Here is a 24,014-nt window from a genome sequence, read left to right as displayed (position 1 = left end):
TTTGAAGACATCTTCCCCAATCAGCAGAAGCATAGGTGGAAAAAAATATTTCATTTTTATCTTCTCAAAATATCAGATGCCAGCATTAAATTCTGAATCGAGACCTGACACTTGAGGTCCCACAGTCCAGCCAAAGTAATCCCAATTTCCTACCTCTAGGCATAAATAAAAGTGGCTGGCCTGGCTTGTACTTTATGCCTGCCATCCTACTATCTCTGAAAAGGAACAAGCTCTCTTTTAAGCATATGAACCCCCCCCCCATTACCCAAGGTCTAATTGCTTGCCATCACAGAATATGTTTTCATTAATTTAAGGGCACGATTCAGCCCTCCCCCTCATGGCACAACCTCAGTACTTAATAACTTAAGAGCCTGGGAAATGCTCATTGCTTGAGTAGCATCAATTAATCTAGAAAAAAAAAAAAACACCACCAAAACAAAATAAAACATGGAATTAGTGGCCACGTTTCTTTTCAGCAAGGTCTGCACTGCTGTTCTATAAGGCTGTCAATGTTTCACACCTGCGTGCCCTACCAGCACTGCAGTGGGGAATAATGGCACGTCTGAAGGCTCAGTGTTGGAGTGCTGAGCAATGCAAATTACTCTGGGTGAGCTTGTTTTTCAAAAATGCCACTGACAGCCCAGACAAGCACAATGCTTGGGACGAGAACGCGAAACCATCAGCAATGTGGAGAAGGTCAAAAGCAAACAAGTTTATGAATGTTCCTACTATAAAGCTCCTCTTTTATGAGCTTCTAAACAAATGGGCTTGTTTTCCTTTGCCAAGGGAATCATGGAAAAGAACAAACTATTTCAGTTCTTCAGCGGGAAACATCAGCCTCGTATCAGCTGTCAGACACTCCAGATGGAGGGGTAGGCCACGGGCATTAGGAAAGACTTCAGGCGCTTTAATTTAGAGGCTCACAGGCACTCTCAGGAGAGAGGGAAATGGGGCCAGAACAACACTGTTACTGGTATTTTGAGAGCAAACTAAAAGGGGCTCAGGGCTTCTCACAACACTTAACAGTGCTGTAAAGCAGCAGAGCTGCATGTGACCGGCACCATCTGCAGATCTGCCTGAGGCTTGGGGCAGGGTTTTCTGCCCAAAGAACGGGAGACTGAAAAGCTGCAGCTCTCCCTTGAGGTTCCTCATCCCATGAGCTGTCCTGCTGGCTCAGGTCCCAGGATTAAGGATTATGGAGTGAGATCCATCTGAATCTCCCAGAGATTCACCAACAGCACACAGCTTCTCTCCATCCACTGCCCCAGTGGCCTCTGTCCCTCCAGATTACAGACCACTGCTTCCATGCGAAGACAGCCTCTCAGGTCTTGCAGGATGAGCCCTCTCTCAGTATATGACCCAGAGAAGTCCAACCATGACCCACAGAAGTGCAACCAAACCCCACATGTGACTCAGGTATAAGACTCACAGGGAGCAAAGATGACCAGAGCCAGAGCCGCATCCAAATCCTCTCCATGGAGATCAGGTGCCTCCACAGGGCACTCTTCTTCTCAGGGCAGGCAGCACGCAGATGACAGCTGCCACCCAGACACTGTCAGGCAGCTGGTGCAAACTGGCATTTTTTACTATATTTTTATAACTTTCCACACATGGCAGACAAGCATATTTACATGTTCACTGACAAACAACGTGTCGTATCGTCCTGGGCTCCTACAGCTCACAGGGCAGGCTTGCTTCCACCCATCTGGCCCCCGATGCCTCACTCAGTACCATGGCATCACCCAGACTTTTATATCCAGCATCACAGCAAGGTGGAGATGCTTGTTGGAATGTGACACTTCACAGTTTAATGAATCCATGGGAAAGACAGTACCTTGCTCAGGGTCCCTAAAGCAGAAAGTGTGACTTTGATGGAAAGACAGCATAAAGTATCGTGGCAGCACGGTGCCCTGTTCTGGGACACCACCTCGAGTTTTAACAGTACTGAGAACTGTGTAGGCACAAAAAGCTTGTCAAAGCAGTATCCTTGTCAGAGTTTACAAACCAGTGAGGGTGCTTCTGTGAATTGCCCCATCTTTCCTGCCCCGCTCTGTACACTACTTCTTCTCATGCTGCCTTAGGCTGGTCCCAGCACTTCCCTCCCTGCAGGTGCAGAGACGTGGGGCCACCACACTCACTCACCCACATTCATTCAGGAGCAGTTTAGAAACTGCACGGTGGAGGCTTCAAACCTCTGATTCTCAGTCCTCAAAAAGTGTTTTCACTGTGGCGCATGTGCCCAGAGAGGGACGTGGAGCCTCTTGGCAATAAACTGGCTTTTATCAGATACCTTCTGCAAATCCTGTAGAAGCAAACCAGAGACCTGCAGGCTCTGCAGTCCTGTTGCTCACAGGCCATGGCAGACAGCATCATTCTTTCTGCTAATAAGCATTCAGATAATGGGAAAGGGTATTTCACTTCTGTTGTTACCGAGTCCTTAGGAACAATGTGTGGCCACTGTCTCAGAAGGACATAAAGAAGACTCCAAGAACAAGAAACTTGGGGAGAAGCACAGTGAGAGAGGTAAAACAAATCTGAAAATGTCTGAAATATCTGAAAGTGCAAGAAGTCTCCTTCACTTCCCCCATCTTAGCTGCAGATCCCCAGGGAGAATAAAGCACTGGGCGGTAACCAACAACTCCAAGAGCTATTTTATTTATGCTCCCTGTAAACCTGCATGACCATTCCAAGGAAGTGCAGGAGGACACGAACCACCCTCCAAATGAAGCCCAAGCTGTTGAGCTAAGCAGTTCATTGCAGTGTGGGGATTCATGAGCTGGCATCAACAACATCAAAAGAAACCTAGACTCACAGGCCCAAAGTGCTGGACAGTCTGTTGGTAGATATGCCAGGCAGATGTTCGAAGAGAACTTTTCCTTGATGTAAGGACAGTAACTGGGGTGAGTCAGTAGCATCCGAAGAGGAGCACTGAATGGAGTAGATGCCCAGTTATGTCTGAGACGGGATCAGGTGAATCTTACAGTCTCTATCTGATGCTTCTGATGCTTTTTATTCAATAAGAACATTTTAAAATTACCATCAGGGTAACAACAGAGACTCTATGCTTGACCTACAGGTAATAATGGATCTAACTCTGCTGTGTTACAGTTGCAGAAAATATTTGACATAAATATTTGACTTGCACCCAGACCAACATCTCCTCTCTGTATGAATCACGGAAATATATTCCACCTCCCAAAATGCAGTGGTTCCCCACTGAGGCTTTGCACGGCTGCTCTGTAAGCACAGCACAGTGCACATCCAAGGCTATTACCGTAGCTCCAGCGTCAAAATTCGTTCAGAGTTTTGAACATCTCACTTCTCCCCACCCACTCTGCAAACTGCACTTACAGCCTGAAAGTCAGCCCAGGCTCTCATCTGCTCCAAGGTGACTTGAATCCCTCTGTCCTCACACTCTGCTGTCATCCCGTGCCCTGCAGCACAGCAGCCTGGCAAGCCCAGGGAGGGAGATGCCAGGGGATCCAGGGGAGAGCTGGAGCCTCCAAGAAGCACCACCTGAAAGCAACCAACCTCTCTGCCAGCAGAACAAACTACTGGACTCTGGTGGCCATGAAGAAGGGAGCTGAAGAGCTACTTAGACCTATCCTGCCTTTATTGCATTCCTTGAACACACACTGGGTCTGCAGTGGCTGCAGCCTTTGCTGTCCTTTTGTTCCAGCCTTACAAGCTTTCCCCAGTGGTCTGGGCAATGCTAGCATGCTCAAAACCAACCTGACAGCAACAAGAACTGAGGCTGGGAGGAAATACCTATGTGTGTAAGAACAAGGCAGATGTACCTGGTAACTTGGCAACAAAGAATAAAATCAGTGCAAGAGCAAAAGGTGAGGGATAATTAAATATGTTGCCCTTTACCATTTGACATCTTTTTCACCGCTTGACTTTCATTGTCGTTGTGATGGATTTCCCTAATTTTCTTGACTGAATCATGATACTTTATCCATTTGCAAACTCCACAGATGATTTGTTTCAAAGTCACAGGTGACACATTTAACAAGGGGGCAGGCCAGCCCCAGCCCCAGCCCCTGTCTAGCGCCAAGACAGCTGCTGGAGCATCCTAATGGCACTGGGCAGGCAGGGCAGACCCAGCACGCATCAAAGCCAAACTGCCATGTGGTGGAGGACTTACTTTGCATAATTACTATACTCCTACTGCAGCCAGAACAGCCTTCAATAGTTAATTTTCTCTAGGAGGACAATTTTGAGTTACAAATAAGGGTTGTAAGACAGTCCTTGGTCCCTCTGACACCTGTGGCAGTAAGAGGCTTGGCAGAAAGAAAGGAGACTCGACTCAGAAAACATTTGTTTCCATCTTGCTTCTACAAGGACGACACAGGAATGCTGGTCCTTGGTTGCCGATACACCAGTACCAGACAGACCCACAAACACAGGGGCTTTCACACCACCTTTATGCTAGTGGCCAAGGACTGACCTCAGCTCTGCTGCAGGTGTGTTTGGAGGTAGCTTTGACCTCAGGAAGATAAGCAGGCATCCATTAAAGCTGCTCTTTGGGCTGTGCTGGGTGAGTTTTGCCAGCCGGGAGCTGGCTGCATGTCCTGGGGTACAGGAGAGGGCCAAGCACATCCCTCTGTCCTGCAGCATGCCAGTCCGCTGCTCCAGGGTGCGTTGCATGGCGGGGAACAGAAGGTCTTTGTCTCCTGGCCTAACTGCAGGAGCTGCTTCACTGTAGGGCTGTATCTCTCAGCTTTTCCTCCATCAGTAAGAACTGGGTCGCTCCCAGTTTGACATGGTAAGAAGCCAGCATTAGCCTCAGCTGATTTGAGTTGGCTCCTACGAGTCAGTACAAAAAACCTCAGCGGGCAGAAGAGCTACTATTCATTCAGACAGGCTGTGAGGACCATTTGACATCTTCTGAACACCCTTTCACATCATTTTATAAGAAGGTGCTTGTTTATCCCAGCTAACTCCCCTCTCAGTCACCACCTCTGCCAGCCTGGCTCCACTCCGAGAGGCTCAGTGATTAGGATAATCTCCTTCACGTCTCAGTCCTGCACACTTCTGAATGCTTTTATCTGGCGCTAAATAGCTGATACATCCTACCTCTGAGCTAGCTGCGCTTCAGTTTGGTCTAACGTGATTCTGTCATGTTGCCCATGACTCCTTTTCCCCCCACATTCTTCAATATTAATGGCATGCTTTGAAAAAGTCTCCTTGTGCTCTTCACTTTTCCCTAAATTTAGTGTTACTTTCCAAATCACTTCTGAAAGGTGAAAGTCAAACAGATAAACTAATCTGTGCTGAACTCATGCAATAGCTAAGCTGAAGACAGCAGCCAGTACCTCTGCGCTACACTGCAATCCCTTCTGCAACAGTGGATATGACCCTTCCATAGACACCAGCACCCAAAGTCCAGCATGAGCTGTGTTTGTGCTCATCGGGTGACTCTCCGCTGCATCTCCCTGGGTTCAACTCGGCAGCACAGTGTTAGTAAGAGCATGGCAGTGCAGGCACCAGCCCCAGCCTCCTTTACACTCCTGCTGCTTCTCCAATTAGCGCTCATTTCATTTTGCCCGTTTGGTTTGTGTCTTTATTGAATTTCATCTCACTGATTGCAAATTGCCGCTGAGGTTGTCAAGCTCATTCACAATTTCACTTCTGTCACCAAAACACTTTTAAGTCCTGTTCCCATCACAGTGACTGCTGGGTTTCAATGCCAGTTCCAGTCCCCGAAGTATCCCCAGCTGTACTGCACACAGTGATTTCCATCATGCCACATCCACCTTGTCACCTGCCTTGTAGTTTTATTATGGGCTTTTGCCAACTGCATTCCCAAAGTCAACCTGTAAGCGTGTATTACATCTCCTTCCTCTGATCTACCAGGCCAGTTACTTCAGTTACTTTCAAGAACAGTATTAGATCAGTTTTATGCAATATGGTCTTACTAAAGCCTTAGTAGTCTGGCTGTTTCTTGATCTACTAATGCTTACAAATAGACCATTCAATGATTTGATCTTTCGGAGTAGCATATTTAGGTTGCCTGGTCTCTCCTGCACTGTCATGCTCCTGAACACTGGGCAAAGAGTCTTTCCTGCAGTCCTCTGACACTTCCCCACTCTGCCATCCCATTCCACATACCTAGAGAAGAACAGGGAGACATTTTCAGACAGTTCCTTACATGCCCCAGCACAAATCTCCCAAGGCTGTTCTACATGAATAAAGCCCAGCTGTGCCAGTCCCCCTGTGCTCTCTTTACTGTGACTCACAGCCCAGCCCTTGATTTCAGGCTGAAACTATGTCCTGATAGACTAGGACCAAGCTCCATCTCTTCACATGCCAATTGTCCACACTTTCAAATTGAAACCTGAGTGAGGGGCCATTCTCAGTGGTGGCCAACAGCATGGAGCAGAGAGGCACCTAGGAGTACTTTCTAAACTCTGTCAGATGCTCCTGATGGGCTCTGTGCCCGCAGTAGGTTTTTATGCGAAGTCTAACAGGTCAACCGACAAATCTTTGGAGAGGCTGCCCAAGTAATTTTTTCACTCACGTACTCCACACAAGCAGAAAAAAGCAAACTTGGTTCATGTGTGGCTGAATGAACTAGTTAATCTCAGCAGGTGGGTTTTGTAAAAATGCTTTATTTCATAACCTGAAAGAGCAATAGCTTTAGTATTGAAAAACTGGCCTGAAAGCATCTGTGTACAAAACAATCCTTGCAAAGACACTGACAAAAAGGGTTTAAATTTATCAGTTTGACTTTGCACTGAAACCAACCACCGGGCTGACAAACTCACGTCACCTGCAATTCAGCAGCTAAGGGATGTGAGTGAGCAGTCATGTCCTGATGCTGCACATCTTGAGGCTTGAAGCCCACCAGACCACCCTGTGATGGGATGTGAGCTGCAGCAGGGTAGAGCTGAGGGCTCAGACCCTGCAGGGACAAACCAAAGTCTTCCAGGCTGGTTTTATTCCCTAAAAGCAACTTGCTAGAGGAGAGAAATGCCAGTGCACAGAGAGCCCGGTGGCTGGGTGAGGAGAAGGGAGGACAGTCAGACTGGCACAAAGTGGAGGCAGAATTAATTTGAGAGACTCTGCCCATCTACCTCCTTGAGCTTTGACATGCCACCAGCCCTTGTTTTGAAGCAGACATAAGTCTGCCCAGCAGTCCACCTCAATCTCAAAGATTCAGCAGGGAATAAGAGCGAGCCTTTTAGGTTTTGTGGCAGAAGAAAATTAATAGTTTTACCAGAAAAGAACCACTTATTCTGTGAATGCAATTTCAAAGCCATTTTAAGAAAGCCCCTGCCCACTTCAGCCTACTCAAAGGTCCTTCTGGGTGACAGCAAAGGGACCTACACTCATTTGCTGTTTTCACAGCCCAGTAACTGCCCTGGCCATGGTGCAGAGAGCCAAGAGATGCCTTATCCCAGCCCTGCAGAGCTAGTGGTGGCCCCATAAGCCAGGGACAAACCCCGTGGGCTACTGCAGAAGGGAAAGAGGAAAGACTCTGATGTGTCAGGCACATCTGTAGCCATGAGGCATTCACCGCTCTGACTCCCCTGGGCAAAAGCATTGACTGATGCTGAGAGGTCTGCTGGCACCCCTGGTTTGTGCCCTACAAGGTAAGCTAGGATTAGGTCGAAAATACTCAGTGAAATATCCGCAAACCTGAAAGGCTTGGCAAGCCTCTTGTCTGCAAAACTGTTCATGCTTTTAAAGACAGAGATTGGTTTTTGCTGCCGGTCAGTGTTAAAAGGGCAGCAAATTGCTCTATGAACACACACACATGCCAGTACTAAACAAGTGCTTCTCTCCTAGCTGGGAAAGGAATCAAGAGCACAGGCTTTTCTTCAGCATCTTGTCCTGTAAGTGAGATGCAAGAGGAACGCGGTCATCAAGACTTCTCATACAAAACTGTTGTTCAGTAAAATAAGTTTATATAAGCAGGAAAGGGCACATTCACTTCCTGAGCTGCACAAAGCATTAGGTAATTTCCTGAAGGTTTGGGTCATTCCAAATATTTCACATCTTGAAAGCTCAACAGCTTCAGTAATGGGGAAAAGCCCTAGAGCATATCTCTTAGTGGCTTTCTCTGCAGAGTGCACACTTGGATGGCATTGAGGCTATCAATATTTACTAAAAATGGCTATAACATCGCCTTGCTCATTCTGCATTAGTCATGGAGGATACAGACCACAAAAACATGAGAGCAAATGGGCTTGCACTTAGCACATGATCCCAAGCCTGTTGTAAAACTCCTGGGATCCTCCTCCTCACACAAGGACATTTCACAGAACCAGAGAGTTAGAAGGTAATTCAGGTTGGAAGAGACCCCCAGAAGTCTCTACCCTGCCCATAGCAGGGTTAGCTCTGAGGTCAGATGCAGTTGCTCAGGGCTCTGCCCAATCTGGCCTTGAAAACCTCCATGGACAGAGATGGCACAGCTTCTCTGGACAAGCTGTTGTATTACTTGGCAGCCTTCCCAGTGAAAGTTTTTCCTTATATCCAATCCAAACCTCTTATTTCAACTCATTTCAGCTGTTGTGTCTCATCATCCCTTCATGCAGTGCTGTAAAGAGCTTAGTTGCAACTTCTCAATGGCCTCCTTGTAGGCACTGGCAGGATGCTGCTGGCTTCCTTCTCCAGGCTGAACAAACCCAGCTTGACCATGCCATTACAGCCATTGCATGGGATAGCTGGGGCCCACAGCGTGGGGACACTTGTGACACGTGTGTCTGGCTTTTTTAACAGGTGCATGCATGACTTTAACACTTCATGCTTGAATTCACCATGAGAAAGCATCTGTATGGCTGGAGTGAGCTGGACATGGAGGTTTGCAGCATTGCCCTTGCACAGCACTACCTGACAGTACCATTTCCTTACTTAAGGAAAGCAAGCAAAAGAAGTCCAAGAAGGAAATTTCAGGTATCTGATTCCTGCTTTTACACATTTCAATATTTTTTTTTTCTATTTTATGCGTAAGTTTGAGGTGGGCTTAAAGCAAACTCCCAAAGGCAAATCCTGCTGAATGCCATAGGGATTGAATTGCACCCCTTCCTGTTTCTCTGCCCTCTGTCTTTATGATAAACTGACCAACAGGCCCAGATCTCCTGAAGCCTAAATGTAGGAGTCCAGGCATCCAAATCCATCCCCACATTTTTTAATTTCCAAAGCAGGTCTCTCATCCCAGTTAGCTTTTTCTCTTCATGGCTTTTACCATTTACAACCTAAACTAAACTAGGTGTTCTCTAACCTAATTTTATTTCAGTGCTAATCACATCAGTATCTGCACCAAGGTCCTTGTAGGAGATGGCCTGAAGGGATCACAGAGCTGCTGCCAGCCAACCAAGCTGCAGGAGTCATGTTCAGAAATAAGAGATCTCTCCACCTGTCTGCTTTAGGAACCACTGTGGAGTCTTCAAGGAACATAAGTGTCATCTGAAATGCAATCACAGAGCAAAACTGCAGTGGACTTAGCACACTGATTGAAACCAAAGCTGAATGCTCTATAGCAACCATTCTGAGCGCATCCAGCAGAGACTAGTTTCCATGAAATCAGGTGGCTGTCCAGTCCTTTTAAAATCAGGCCACTTATTTTTGTACCTAGTTATAGAATTGGGAGTTATTTTCCAGGTGGTGTTGGCATGGATGTCCACGTCTCAGTGATCACTTTATTTAATTTCAATTTTCATTGCAAATCACACATACTCATTCTGAAATAAAATGGTCATCAGGCAGAGCAAGAGACTAAGGAAATTACCCAGAACATGATAAAGAGCAATAGTAGCACTTAGTATTCACTGCACCAGCAGCAGAACACGCACACTCAAGTTATTTATGAAGAGGTGGTGCTGTCTAAAGCAGATTCCCAGCTGCCAACACACACATTTTATCATAATGCCCCTGATATTTACAGCTTTTCTTAAATCCCCACCTCCTGGATTCATGGGGATTAAGAAATGTTTAGATTCTAAAATACCCTGATTTCCAAGCCAGTCTTAGGAGACAGGGGGCTGACACACACATTTTGGACACATCGCATCAGCTTGAACAAGGAAATGTGTTCTTTCAAAATACGCCAGGTATCCCTTTAAGACTGCAATTAGGGCCCGATTTTAAAGTCACCTCCAGGTAACCTTCAAGTTTTGCAGCCATAATTATGTGCAGATGCAAAGCTGGATGCTGTTTATGAACAGAAGGCCTTTAATGTTTTATTTTCTGGCTGCATATCCTGTAGTTTTCTGTATCCTGTTAATGTAGATTTTTTTTTCCAGCACTAATGGACGCTGCCCTTTGCAAGGTGCTGAGTTATTCCCAAGAAGTGTGCTCTGCTACAAAGTGGAAGATGTCCAGGAACAAAAAGGCTGTAAACAACTATTTATTCCACTTCCATTGCAGATCTAGAAAGTTCTGTTCAAAATAGAAACTAAACCATGTCTCGGACGCACCCTGCTGAAACCAGCATGGTTAGTGGCTAATGCAGAGGGCTGGGATTTCTACCAGGATCAGTTCTTGCCAGCCTGCTGCAATGGGAAGGCAGCTTTTGCCTGGACCTTTCCTGCTAGGGAGCCCAATTCTGGGCTGCTGCTGGCCAATGGCCACTCTTCTCAGAGTCTGGGATTAAAGGCATAAAGCGAAATTAGATCCTTCTAGATTAGGACTTAATTAGGATTACTGAATTAGATTCAAGGCAGGATAGCCAAGGTGAGATACCCTGGGTGCAGTGCTACCAAGTCAGACAGTCTTCTCTCTTATCCATACCCTCACCTGAACTCCAGGCCCACAGATGCTGCAGCTGATGTGACTCTGCAACAACACAACTAGAGTCACTGCAGCAGTGGCTAGGACAGGTTAGGGGTGGGACAGAAAGACCCCACTGCACAAACTCTTGCCAAGTCCATACGAGCTTCTCTACAGCAAGTAAAGTTCTGACAAAGAACTTGGCCCAAGTGCGTAGCACGAATGGTAGAGATGGGCTCTTACTGCAGAAACGTGTCCACATGAATAAGAAATCCAAGTATGCCCACTGCTTACCCTGCATCTGCTCATGCTGCCCAGAATGTACCACTGCCTGCAGACATCTCCATCCTCTTCCCCACGGTTAAGCCCCAGGATACAGCTGAGGTACCCACAGTTCTCTGCACTGCTCACTCATGCACACAATCAAAGCTGTGAACATCAGCAGGACCCTTGCCACGTTTGGGGGTGCACACAATTTCACTCGTGGAAAACAAATCAGAGGATGTGTAACACTGAATGCATTAATTTCATTCATGCAAGTCCTTCATTTGGTATATGTGAGGAAGGGGACAGACAGATTCATGAACAAGGGGCTCAATCCTGACACTGCCCGCAAGGGAAAAGCACCAATACTGCTCTCTGCTGTGGCATCCTGAGCTTCCCAGGGGGTCCAGGTGCCACAGTGAAAAGATTTCTATTGCTTAGCTTGGGAGAGACAAACTCACAGCCTGAGCTAGTGTATCAGTGAAATGAATTTTTCGCTATAACATAAAGGTTAAACTGCAATAAAGTTGCCAAGGCATCAATTCAACAATAGAGATATATAAAGGCCATCTTTTTGCTAGAGTAATTTGGCCAAACTGCAGAGACTTTCCAATTTATACCAGCAAAACGTATAGCCCATGGTGACAGAGCAATGTGGTCTTAGAGTACAAAACCAGTGTTGATGGATAGCTATGTGCCCTGGCTACTTGCCAAGCCCAAATTAACCATCTGAGCTACTAGAATGGATGGCCAAGGGCAAAAATATAACTGCCATCATTTCAATATTAGGACTGGTCTAAGTACTTCATTACCAAACCATTAGTCTTGGAGATAGCCTCATACAGTGGTAAAATTTTGATTTTATTTAATTGGAACAAAGTTCTATCGGTTGACCCTGGACATATTACTATAATTGATTTTTTAATATCAATATAAGTATATAAACACTTTATTCTATTGCTTCTCTATACCTTGGAGGTTCAGAACCAATGCCCTGCTGTCAGCTTGTACTAGGGGTGCTCTAATCTGGACTGTCATCTCTCCATCCCCAGGGATGTACCAGTTAATAAGCTGATTTCACATAGTTAAGTGTTTTTATCCTGGCATGTGCAAGCTGCACACCTGCACACTGATGTGGTCAATGCAAGAACAAGCAGGGACCTGCATGCATGTGCAACACCTTCCCTAATACAGCAAGAGCAGTGTGAGCAATTCATGCCCAGGCGTATGCATGCCAAGGGCAGGAAAGCACAGGGAAAAGCAGCCTATTCTCTGAACCTTGCTTTCCTCTCTGTCCTCTGAGTGCTTCCATACCTGGAGTAAGAGGAGAAAATTAGGACTACAGGGAGGTTTGGCTTGCTTATGCTAGAGGCTGGGGGGTCCTAGGCCCCCAAGAAGCACCTGCGCTTAGAGCAGAGGGCCCACAAGCATTTCTGATGGGTTTGTCAAGGCTGCAGTGAGATGTGCAGCTGATCCTCAGCCTTTGCTAAGAAGCCTCTGCTTTGTGATTTAACATCAGCTGTTTGCATGATCGGGCTGCAGCTGAGAGATTTCTGCCCTTGTTGCTTGTAGGGGTGCAGTGGACCTTAGGGGGAGAAAGAGTAAGCAATGCTGCTGCCCAGGTTTCCTCATCTCTGTTTCTTTATGACTTCTCTGTCCTCTGTAATCAGACTGAGCAAAAAGAAATTAGTAGTTATTGGGCTTTGAGATACCAAAATCACCCTGTCATGCTGAGGCAAGCAGCTCAGTCCGTCACTGTGGTGTATTCCTGCTCGTGGGGCATCTGCAGCTCCCTGACGTGCCTGGCCAGGATTGGGCTGACCCATCCACATGCTCAAACCTAATCTCCCTTGACTTTCTCTCAGTTCGAATCAGAGCAGCGCTGCTCCCAGCCTCTCACCTTGCCATCAGTGGTGACTGCAGCAAAGACCGTGGAGGAGTAAGGAGACCACGCAACATCCCCTACAGCAGAATTCAGGTCATAGACAAACATGGGAGTCCTGTAAAAGAAGACCATAGAGAAAGACTGATTTAAACACATGCTGCTCTGGAAGTGAACCATTGAGCTACAAACACTTCGAGGCTGTGGCCTGTGTTGTTCCAGGCCAGCTGCAGAAGTGGGAGATGGGGCATTTCTCTATGTCAGATACCAGCCAGGATGTGAGCCAAAGGCAAAACAAAGCTGAGCATCAAGCCAAATGGGTTGGGATTGGTCCTATTGCGATGAGAAGAACAGCAGCACGTTTCTTTCTTTCTGAAAGCATTTTGAAAGCTTCCCCCCAACACATACAGTGAGACAGTGTCTCTCTGGTTAATAATCATACGGGAAAAAGTGATTTTCCCTTTCTGGACTTCTGACAACATTGAATATTAGAGCAGTATTGGCAACAGGAAATTTTTGACTCTGACTGATTTACAACAAAATCAATTTCCTGATTGAAACCAGACATTCCTCAACCACTAACCCTGAACTTCATTATGTATTTTTAAAGGTTCTTTTCTTTTCTTTTTTTTTTTTTTTGCCTCTCTGGCTCTCCGAAGGTGTCTGGCTCCTGAGGCCATAAGCCAGTCCTTGACATTTCTCTATAGCATTGCTCCAGAATAACCCTGCCAGAGTAGGTCCTAAGTGAAGCAGCCAGGCTCCATGCTGGGCTGCACTGCTTGGCAGGTTCCTAGGGCAGCTGATGTTAAATCTTATACCTCATCTCTGGGGACTACGAATCTGAGTCATCAGCCCCAAAACCAGAGATAAAACAGCAGTTAGCAATATCAACACCTAAGATGGGTACTGAGACCGAGGTATGAGCAGAACCGACATGTGCAGCTGGCATTTCAGGCTGGACCTCCTTGTCCATGCCAGGACCCAGCAGGACCTACTTGATGGTGTGATCCCAGATCTTGACTGTCCAGTCAGAGCTGCAGGAAATGAAGACTTTCAAGTGGTAGGGATTCCAGCTGACTGAGTCCACAGCCATGTGATGGGCTTCAAACACGTCCAGAAACTGGCTTGAATAGCATTTTGAACACTGCAATGGAATGAACTAGTCAGTAATCAGAGCTAGACCTTCTTCTGAAGTTCATATTCCTACAGAAAGATGTCTCTGAATACTTGTGTGGCCTCCAAGGCTCTTCTGGGCTGACTGGGAAGAGGTGGCTGGTACCCAGAAGTGCTATAGAAACTAAACAATTTAGCACATGCTGTTTCACTTCACTTCCAGGCAACACCAAGCTCCCCTCTGCAATACACAGAGGTAGGAATTGAAGTTGTGTGGTTGGATTTACAGTCACAGCCAGGCCCCAGAGCCCATTCTCCATGGCAGGAGCTCCTGCCATGCCTCTGTAAAAGGCTCTTGAGAAAGGCAGAGGAAGCTCAGAAGTACACAGGAACATGTATGTTTGAAGTGTCATAGTTAAAACCTCCACTAGTGGTGCTCTTGGCACAAGCATGACCTATCAGACCCTTTGGCTCTCAGGATTTTGGGAACATACCAAAAGCCCCTTCCCTGCCATCACCCTGACACAGCCTGCTCTGAGACCCTGCCTCAACATACAGCTCTGCAGCTCTTGTGCCACTCGTGACTTCCCAGAGGGGTGTGAGGACCACAAGAGGTTGGCCAGCACTCAGGCATGTCCCCGACAGGTAGGTGGGCTACCCTGTACCCCAGCCAACAGCAGCCTGTGAACAGGGCAAACCCTGCATATGCTTGCAAGGGTCAGGCCAGCAGCACCACATCTGCTGGTGCTACTGAGTGGCAAAATGTAGGATGTCTGCAAGAGCCTTAGGAAAAACACTTTGCGTGTGAGGTCAAGAAGCAGGAGAGAAATCACTATCTGCTTGTCTGCACAAGCAGAATGTGGAACTTGATCCAGATCCTGTCAGTTCTGTGTACACAGAAAAAATGAGACTATTCTCCTCAAACCTCTTCCCCTCCAAGGGGGCTTGGAGGCTTCCTTCATTAGTAACAAGGACCTCATCTCACAAATAATGTCCTCTTGGTTGTGTTCTCATGCACAAGCTGTATCCACACAGCTGGCTGGGGTTAGTTGCAGAATTTTCTGTTGGTCTGCCTCAGTACTCGCTACAAGGACTTTTCAGCACCTTTCATTACTCCCTAATGAATGCAGCAACACATCATCTGCCTAAGCAGCAGGATCGCTGATGTGTTACATGACTTTAATTCTTGCAAACTAAAGCTCTAACTAATCATGAGGCTTCACTATTATACATGACACTCACTGTGTGGGTATTCAGAGCTGTTTTGTTTCAAATGCCCTTGTGTATTGGTGCAGGTACCGGATTGAGGGTGCTAAACTATTCACACAGCAGCAGCTCCTGCATCCCTGGGAGGTTTGCTGTGGTAGGAAATGGAAATGACAGAGTGGCTGACGTCCATCTGAGATTTACTGCAAGTGTCCATAGCTTGCTAATAGCTTGATGCATAGTCTGTCTCTGCATTACTGTCTTGTGTGTAATTATGGTGCTGAAATCTCCTTTCATGGCATGTTTCATAACTTTACTTCATAATTCTTAATGTTCAGCCATCAGGAAAATTGGTACTTGGCCTGTTTTGAAAGTCACTTTGCTGGGAACAGACAGAATGGGTCACAAGTAATTAACAGAAGTGAGAAGCTGCTTTATCCATCTGTTCTTTCAAGTATGTGGATTGAAGGACCCTAATACCTGAGGACTTTGATGAGTGAGACACTAACCAGATTTTTCTGCATCCAACAGAACTGTAATGCTCAGCGCTCTGTTTTTAAAGCCTTCTTAGGGCTGAGCCCTTGATCAGTGCAGCAATCTGGGCACTGGTACAGGGGGCCCATCATGCTCTCGGACTTGCTGATCCACAGCCCTGGCTTTGTGGTATGAAAGTCTGGCCCAGAGCTGATGCCCAGGCTCTGACAGGAAAGGGTTCTGCTGTTTTCCTATTAAATTAGTAGCAAAAAGAGTAGGGCAGATGCCCAGTTGTGTCCTTTGTGAGAAATTAACCCTGCATAGCTGCTTTAGCCTAAAGCCATACATCATGTTCTGGCAGTGCCTGCTAGCCCCACTACATATTCACTCCAACCTTTGGTATCGTCTCTGATGTGTGAGACACGGGTCGTGTTCTTCCCAAGATGCATTTTGAAAAAAACAGCACAGACTTGAGAAAAAACTCAGAAAGAAGTATGACTTTAATGAAGAAAAGAGTTTCTGAGCTAGCTAGGACTGCTGGCAAAGTCTTCCCCTACTATTCACTTTAAATACCCTACAGTTATTAGACACATGCCAGGATGAAAACAAAACCACTGGAAAATGTGATGCCTAGGTCCTTACAAGACAGCTTTGAAGACAATGAGTAGATTTGAAGAGCAGGCATTTGTGCAGCCTGTCTGATCTTCTAGAGCACTGCTCCAATTTGCTGAGAGTGTTTTTCTTCCATTTAAATGGTAGTAGCTGTGTGTGAATAGTAAATGGTATTTTTATGATGGGACAGCAAAGCAAGAATGTGTCTATGGCAATACAGGAAACCAATACGAAGGTGGCTGATGACACAGCTACAAAACATAGGGGAGGAATACCAGGAGGAAAGGAGAACTCCAAGGACACAAAACTCATGAATAATTTTCATTAACAGCACTTCAGTTTATGCTAGGCATTCACCTGACGCAAAGCTCCTCTGCATCCATGGTGAATGGATGGTTATTGGTGTCCTTATAATGTAGAAGGTTTCTTTAATTCACTAACAGAAACATTGAGACTCTAGCCAATACTGAAATCCCCCAAAATAATATTTTTCAAAGGAGGTTTGTGTCTGGCAACAGAAAGAGTACTGCCTAACACTGGGACTCCCAGGCAGATCAAGGCATTCAGCTGCTCTTCAGACATCACTGGCACAAATGTGCCCTGTGTTGTGGACAGCTGTTACTGGCAGCATCAGAGGGTCTCCTCGGGTTTTTTGCTCAGTGCCTTCTTGTAGAGATCTGTAACAGAAATGCTAAGATGTGTGGAAAGGCTTATGATTGGAAACAGAGGAATGTGGATGCATCGGGAGAAAAAACAGGAAATAGTAAAAGAAAGAACTTGTGTTAATTGATGGCAAATGCAGTTGGTCAAGTGGCAAGATAACCCAACAGAACAAATTGAAGCCCCAAAGGCAAGGTGGTGAGGAGATGAGGAATAGAACTCAAGCCATAAAACACCTGGACAAGGAAAACAACTTTGCCTAAGACAAAGCAAGACTAGACACTGAGGTAAATGATCTTTCTATTTCTAAAGGGTCACTGGAAGTCGGAGCCTGTCTAGAAACCAGTTTGTCATCATCACTTAAGAAAAAAACAAGAGAAGTGATAAGGACTCAATAGCCAGCATCCTTTGTCCTCTGTATAACCACAAGAAATCCTGTCCTGACCACACAGATAAAAATGTCCTGGTGCTTCGTATGAGAAAATGAGTAAAATTATTTTTGTTTAAAATTACAATCACCTTTTCCTTCTATACAGTCTTGCACTGAGTTTTATTATATTCATTTGTTACACTCTCAAGCAAACTGCCTATTAGGTTAGTGCAAAAGGAATTGCTGTTTTCGCATTGTTGAAATTCGCCATTTGATATTGGAATAGATTCTTAAATAAATGTGGTTATGTTATACATGATTTTAATGTGCTTTCCTCACTTTATGCTTTTTTTGCTAATTACTTATTACTTGCTGTTTATTTTATATTTATTTTAGACTATGGAAATGATTTTAGACAAAAAGCAAATTCGAGCAATTTTCTTCTTTGAGTTCAAAATGGGTGGTAAGGCAGAGGAGACAACTTGCAACACCAACAAGGCATTTGGCCCAGGAACTGCCAATGAATGTACAGTCTAGTGATGGTTCAAGAAGCTTCACAAAGGAGACGAGAGCCATGAAGATGAGGAGCAGAGCAGTGGCCATCGGAAGTTGACAACAACCAATGGAGAGCACTCAAAGTTGATCCTCTTACAACTACATGAGAAGTTGCCAAAGAACTCAAAATCAACCATTCTACGGTTGTTCAGCATTTGAAGCAATTTGGAAAGGTGAAAAAGCTCGGTAAGTGGATGCCTCATGAGCTGACAGAAAATCAAAAAATTCATCATTTTGAAGTGTCATCTTCTCTTATTCTATGCAATAATAACAAAACATTTCTTGATTGGATTGTGACATGCAATGAAAAGCAGATTTTATACAAGCGGTGACGACCGGCTCAGTGGGTGGACCAAGAAGAACCTCCAAGGCAATTCCCAAAGCCAAACTTGCACCAAAAAGGTCATGGTCACCGGTGGTCTGCTGCCGGTCTGACCCGCTACAGCTTTCTGAATGCCAGCAAAACCATTCCATCTGAGAAGGATGCTCAGGAAATTACGAGATGTGCTGAAAACTGCAGCTCCTGCAGCCGGCATCGGTCGACATAAAGGTCCCGATTCTTCTCCACGACAACACCCAACCACACATCGCACAAACAGCGGTTCAAAAGTGGAACAAATTGGGCTACAAAGTGTTGCCTCATCTGCCATATTCACCTGACCTCTCGCCAACTGACTGCCACTTCTTCAAGGATCTCGACAACTTTTTGCAGGGAAAACGCTTCTACAACCAGGAGGATGCACAAAATGCTTTCTAAGAGTTCATCAAATCCCAAACCATGGATTTTTATGCTACAAGAATAAAAGAACTTATTTCTCTTTGGCAAAAATGTGTTGACTGTAATGTTTCCTATTTTGGTTAATAAAGACATGTTTGAGCCTAGGTATAACAATTTAAAATTCATGGTCCAAAACCTTATTACTTTTGCACCAACCTAATAAAACTGAAAAAAACCCTTTATCTTACATGAGTATGTTCAAATCTCAACACAATTTCTCTGTTGAAGCCTTGTGTATTAAGAAGTAATACTGACCAAAGAGTTGAAGCCACAATAATGTTTCAGCATGAATCTCAGAGACCATACTTTTTGATACCAATGCTGAACAATTCCTAAACATCAAATAAGATATGTAAAGAGGTAGCGTTGCATTACAGAATCATATTAATGCAGAAACAGTTTGTCCTCTAAGGAAAAGGGCAATAGATAGGTCTGTGTGTAATTATGATAATGATTTCTTGGCTTCAGAAATACTATTAACTAAGCCATTAAAAAAAATTCACCTTAATTGTTCTGCAGCTAAAGAATTAACATATTATCATGCTATTTGTGGGCATGCCTGGTCTCTGAAAAAAACAAAACAAAACAAAACAAACCTCTATGAAATTAGCTTTTTAATTTATGTAATAAATAATCTAAAATTCAGTCCATGTGGAGAGCAGCCCATGTTTGATCCCCGATTCCTACGGCATGTAAAGGGTTTGTCCCTCTCAGTGTGCAGTGGCAAGGGCAAGTGCAGCACAGAGACTCGAGCAGCTTGACTGCTGCTCAGCGCAGCCACAGGACCTGAGATCTGCCCGAATGGCTGCGGGACCATCACTGTCCCCAGCATCCAAGCAGAGCAGGCAGTCCACAGGTAGCTCCAGTGACGGGTTCAAACATGCAGTGTTTCAACAAAGTGTGATGAAGGTGTGTGGTAATGTCTAGAGCAGCAGGTGATCTCACAACTTTTGAAACTGCTTGTAGCAAAACTTCTGGGGGATGCTAAGGATGCAAGTACTCTTCACCCTGTTTTTGTGGGTACTACGGAGGCCTGCTCCTGATAGACACAAGATTTCTCTTCCCTGTGTTAGCCCATACTATGTGATGGAAGATTGGCTCTTCCTGCCCATGGGAACACCTGAGCTTTATAGGGCAGTGTTGCACAATGTGCGAGTGGTGCCACTTTTCGCTAAGGCTCACCAATGCAGGACTGTTTTGTTGCTTACCAGTAACCCTGAAATCAGCCTTAGCATTAATGACAGAGAAGATCCCGCATAACAGTATCTCTCTCTGTCCACCCAAGAAGTGGTTAAAATGTCTGTGTGGCTTCATGGCTGGGATCAATTCTTATGTCAAAACCCCACTCTAGTTCTAGTTTCACTGAAGATCATCCAAGGCAGGAACACCTACAGCTTTGTCCATGCAAGTGCTGCCAAATTCTATTCCTGTTCGGTCCTCCTGTGTGAAGGATTTCCTTTGCTGTGTATGCAACCAGGACACCAGCCTTAACATTTCTCCTGAAGGGTAATTGATGGTCCCCACCTAACTCTGACATCCACTGTCATACTCACTGACACCCATCACTCACTCAAGTATAGAGGAAGTTAAAACATGTTTCCTTACTGCCTTTTGATCAGGACTAGACACAACAGTACCCAAACAATTTGGAGTACAATATCCAGGGTACCAACTCCCTAGGGTGACCAGCCAATTCAGAACATCTGTCCATGACCAAACAGATGTTTTGTATCCTGAAACCATCAACGAAAACCCATTGCACCTACCTCACTGGCCACCACCCATCAGCCCAACCCACCCAGGTCTCTCACCTCCCTTCTGCACGTCTTGTCCAATACAAGTGACAGCTACTCAGTATTACCCCTTTAAATACTGCCTGGCAGAAGGAGAGATTTCAATAAGCACGTCCCTCTGGAAGGGATGCATATTTGTTGAGTCTGTCTTGCCTAAATGATTGATATTAATTTCAGAATATGTTTTCCTTTGAGTTCTTCTTCTCTGTTTTGTGCAGGACACGGGAAAGGAGCTTACAGCATCCTCTAGGGATGGCTGGATGAATCTGATCTGCATGTCTGCCTGCTGCTGATGGTCCTCAGCCCACACTGGAGAGCTGTGGCTACAATATTAACAAAGCCCCAAAGCCAGCTCAGATGAATGCTGTGCAGACAAAAGTTACGTGAGTAAGCAGCTACTGGCTTTATTTTCAAGGCTAAATACAGCAGAACTAAAAACCTCCTATTTTTAGCTTTATTTCTTAAGAAAACACAACATCTATATCCTGCTGTCTGCTTGTGTCTCCTCCCAAAAAACTTTTGACCTCAATAGCAATTGCAGCCAAATCTGACTGCATGCAAGACTTGGCAATATTACAGTCTTACACATTCTATAAAAAGGGATGGCTGTACAGTGCAAACATCTGGGCAGTGCCCCCACCCCAGGAAGGGCAAGCAAAATTTGGCTGCTGCCCTCCCCACAGGGCCAGAGCTGGCTGACCACAATGTCGGGCTGCAGGAGGGCACTGGAGGGGAGATGGTCAGCACTGTCTGAAGGAAACAGGTGTTATAGCACAGAGGTGGGATCACTGAGCTGAAGGACAGTTTGAAGGTGATCAGAGGGAGGAAGGATTAGGCTAGTTAGTGAGGAACTGGAGACAGGAGGGCAAGGAGAATGTGGGACTGGGGAAAGGATCTAGGATCTAATTGTGGAAGGGAAGGGCTGCAGGACACCAATCCATAGGAAACAGGACTTCATTAGCCTCACTGCTTATGGGATAACAGGTTTGAAAATGATAAGAGATGAGATTTTTCCTGCCATTTCCCCATACCCATGAGGACAGAGGATCAATGCTGTTTAACATCTGCTCTGATCAAAGTCAGTGCCTCACTTGCACAGCTGCAATCTGCAAAGCATTCTTGGACACAGTTTGCATGAAAAACGTTTCTGCAAAATAAGGTCTTAATTGGGTCTGTGCAGAGAGCTCTCCACAACCCTCTATGGCTCTGTGCTGGTCTCAGGCTCACCACAGGGATCCAAGGGCAGGACCAGGCTCTGAAGTTGTGCTTTGTTGCTGTCTGAGCAAACAGTTTAGATGATGAACCTGAAAGACAAGCACAGGTCAGGGAATATAAAACAAGGGACAAAGAAACCATTCTTACCTTATAGATCTTTCCCTCTTCAGTACCAACGAGAAACAAATAGTCTATCTTTTTGTGAAAATCAAACGATGTCCCGCAGCCTGTCAGCAGAAGAAAGGTCTATCAGACAGAAAATAAGTTCATCTGGCCAGCACACACTCCCTGCCTATGGTACATACACGCTGCCAGCATTTTCAAAAGTGATTTATCAGCCAGAAGCTCCCCCCAAAATCAGAGCCATCTCTTCTGCAAACACTTTCCAAGCTGTGCCTGTCCCCAAGACCTGCAATTTGAAAAGCCAACATAGAGATGGGGAAAAGGGAATTGGAAGAACTAGAAGGGAACTGGAAGAACAGATTGGCACAGGATTCACTTCAGTAAGAATTTAAAATGCCTGGTGCAAATGTCAGAGTTGTAAGGACCAGGCCTGCCTCCTATTGGGGAAGAACAGATCTTTTCTGTTTATTTAGTACTCACAAAAATACAGTTTCTCATGCATAAAAGGGCCCAGAGAGGAAACACCACATCATAATTCCCTGTGCCCTTTCCATCTTTAGCTCAGAAGCCATTTAGCAGGCTCACTTCAGTAAAGCCAATAGAAAAGGATGTGATTTGGGGAAAAAAAAAAGTCTTCTGCCAGGCATAGAGGATCCTCTTGACTTCAAAAGCTCTGAACTGAGCAATATTGTGACCTGTGTTTAAAATGGGTGTCAACCACAAGGGGATGTAACCCCTTGACATTTCCTGGCTTCTGCTCCTGAGGCAGATGCAACATCATCCAAGAAAGCCAACTTGCATGGTGGTGAAAGAAAAGTTCAGCAGGGTCCTTGAGCAGAAGAAGGGATGTCTGCTGAGTGTCAGAGCAACCTGGAGCTGTTGACCAGCAGGGACACCCACAGCAATCATCAGCGGAGAAACAAGAACAAGCAGGCAAGGCTCAGAAGCACATAGTTACAGAGAACTTTCTGCAAAGGCTGCTGTCTTAAATGTTATGTCTTAAATGTTAACAAAATGTAGCCCTCAAAGGAATTGTTAAGGTCGTTTCAACCCTGCAATACTGTCTGCATTTTTAACATTTAAATAGATTACTAAATATTCAAGACAAGTCTTTGAAAATCCATTTCCCAGCAACGCTAACAAATAATCCCAAAGCCTCTGGGAGTTCTGCAGTATACTGCTTTAGCTGGTCTTTTGCAACCTCAGTGGCAATGCGAACCTCACAAACAAATTGTTCAGCAGTTATTAGCCTAGAAACACGGCAATCCTTAAATGCAGAGCAAGTGCCTTCTCCAAACCCAGGCCACAGCTTCACAGCCAAAAGCAGGTGCAGTAGGATGATTAGGGGATTCCTCAAGGCTTTATGTGTAGTCCAGGACCTCCAGAGCTGACTCATCCCATCCTATCTCAAACACAGGCTGGTCAGGATGAGGGGATTTGGCCTACAATGACTGCAGTCTCTCCACCTTGTACAGAGGGAGCTTAACACAGTAGCCCAGAATAGATGTGTTTTTAGAGGGATGAGTCACATCCCACCACTGGCTGGATGAACTCTGCACCCAGGAGAGTGCAAAGGTTGCTTTTCATCTTAATTTGGCCAGTCCAGAGCAGTGTCTGGCAGAAAGAACAAAATTGACTTAGTTTTGACAAATACAGGTAATGCCTGTGCCTTGTCTGTGTTGGGATATCCCAGTAAACCAGATGGTTCACCTTTGCAAGTAAACACAAGATGTAACCAGCAAACCTTGACATAATTAGTGGCCCTTGCTCCAGACAGATTTTGCCCTACTAGATGATGAAAGCAAGGACATGTAACCTTTATTTAGCTCCTTTCTCAACACCCCACCACCAATTTAATTCCCCAGAATGACTGATTAGAGGCTTTATGTCAGTAATTAATCAGCATGGCAAGGACTTGGGCTCCTACCAAGTGTTTGCAGCTGCAGCCCCTCTGGCCCCTGCATCGTCGTTCCCTCTACTGACAGCTTGATGATATCTGTATGAACCAGCTCATTCTGCAGGCAGAGGAGATTCCATATGAATAACAGGCTTTACAGCAACAATACAGAGACATTCAGTACTTTGAAATGGCAAATTTTATGGAGGAATTTTAAAAAGCTGTGCAAAAGTTTCTTAATGTTTCATGCTTGCAGTTGGCAACATGCTAATATGCTGGTTTACATAAAACCTCCAGGAAACCGATGCTTTGGTGCACTGGTACTGAGGGCCACTGGTACAGCACTCAGGGACATG

The 24,014-nt window shown here is 45.5% G+C and overlaps 1 protein-coding gene across 1 annotated transcript in view; it reads right to left on the bottom strand.

Annotated features, from left to right (window-relative positions):
* The window catches only part of DNAI1 (dynein axonemal intermediate chain 1), a 138,982-nt gene that overhangs the window by 30,182 nt on the left and 84,786 nt on the right, over positions 1-24,014 (bottom strand). The window contains exons 14-17 of the mRNA XM_065657914.1: positions 23,689-23,776; positions 21,786-21,865; positions 13,858-14,006; positions 12,881-12,980 (exon numbers count right to left, since the gene is read on the bottom strand). Of these exons, the coding sequence (XP_065513986.1) occupies positions 12,881-12,980; positions 13,858-14,006; positions 21,786-21,865; positions 23,689-23,776 (417 nt within the window). The remainder of the gene's footprint in view (positions 1-12,880; positions 12,981-13,857; positions 14,007-21,785; positions 21,866-23,688; positions 23,777-24,014) is intronic.

Source organism: Caloenas nicobarica, chromosome Z, assembly GCF_036013445.1.
Source record: "Caloenas nicobarica isolate bCalNic1 chromosome Z, bCalNic1.hap1, whole genome shotgun sequence".
Taxonomy (NCBI): domain Eukaryota; kingdom Metazoa; phylum Chordata; class Aves; order Columbiformes; family Columbidae; genus Caloenas; species Caloenas nicobarica.
The sequence above is the reverse complement of the archived record's forward strand: the minus strand, read 5'-3'. Positions and strand labels throughout refer to the sequence as shown.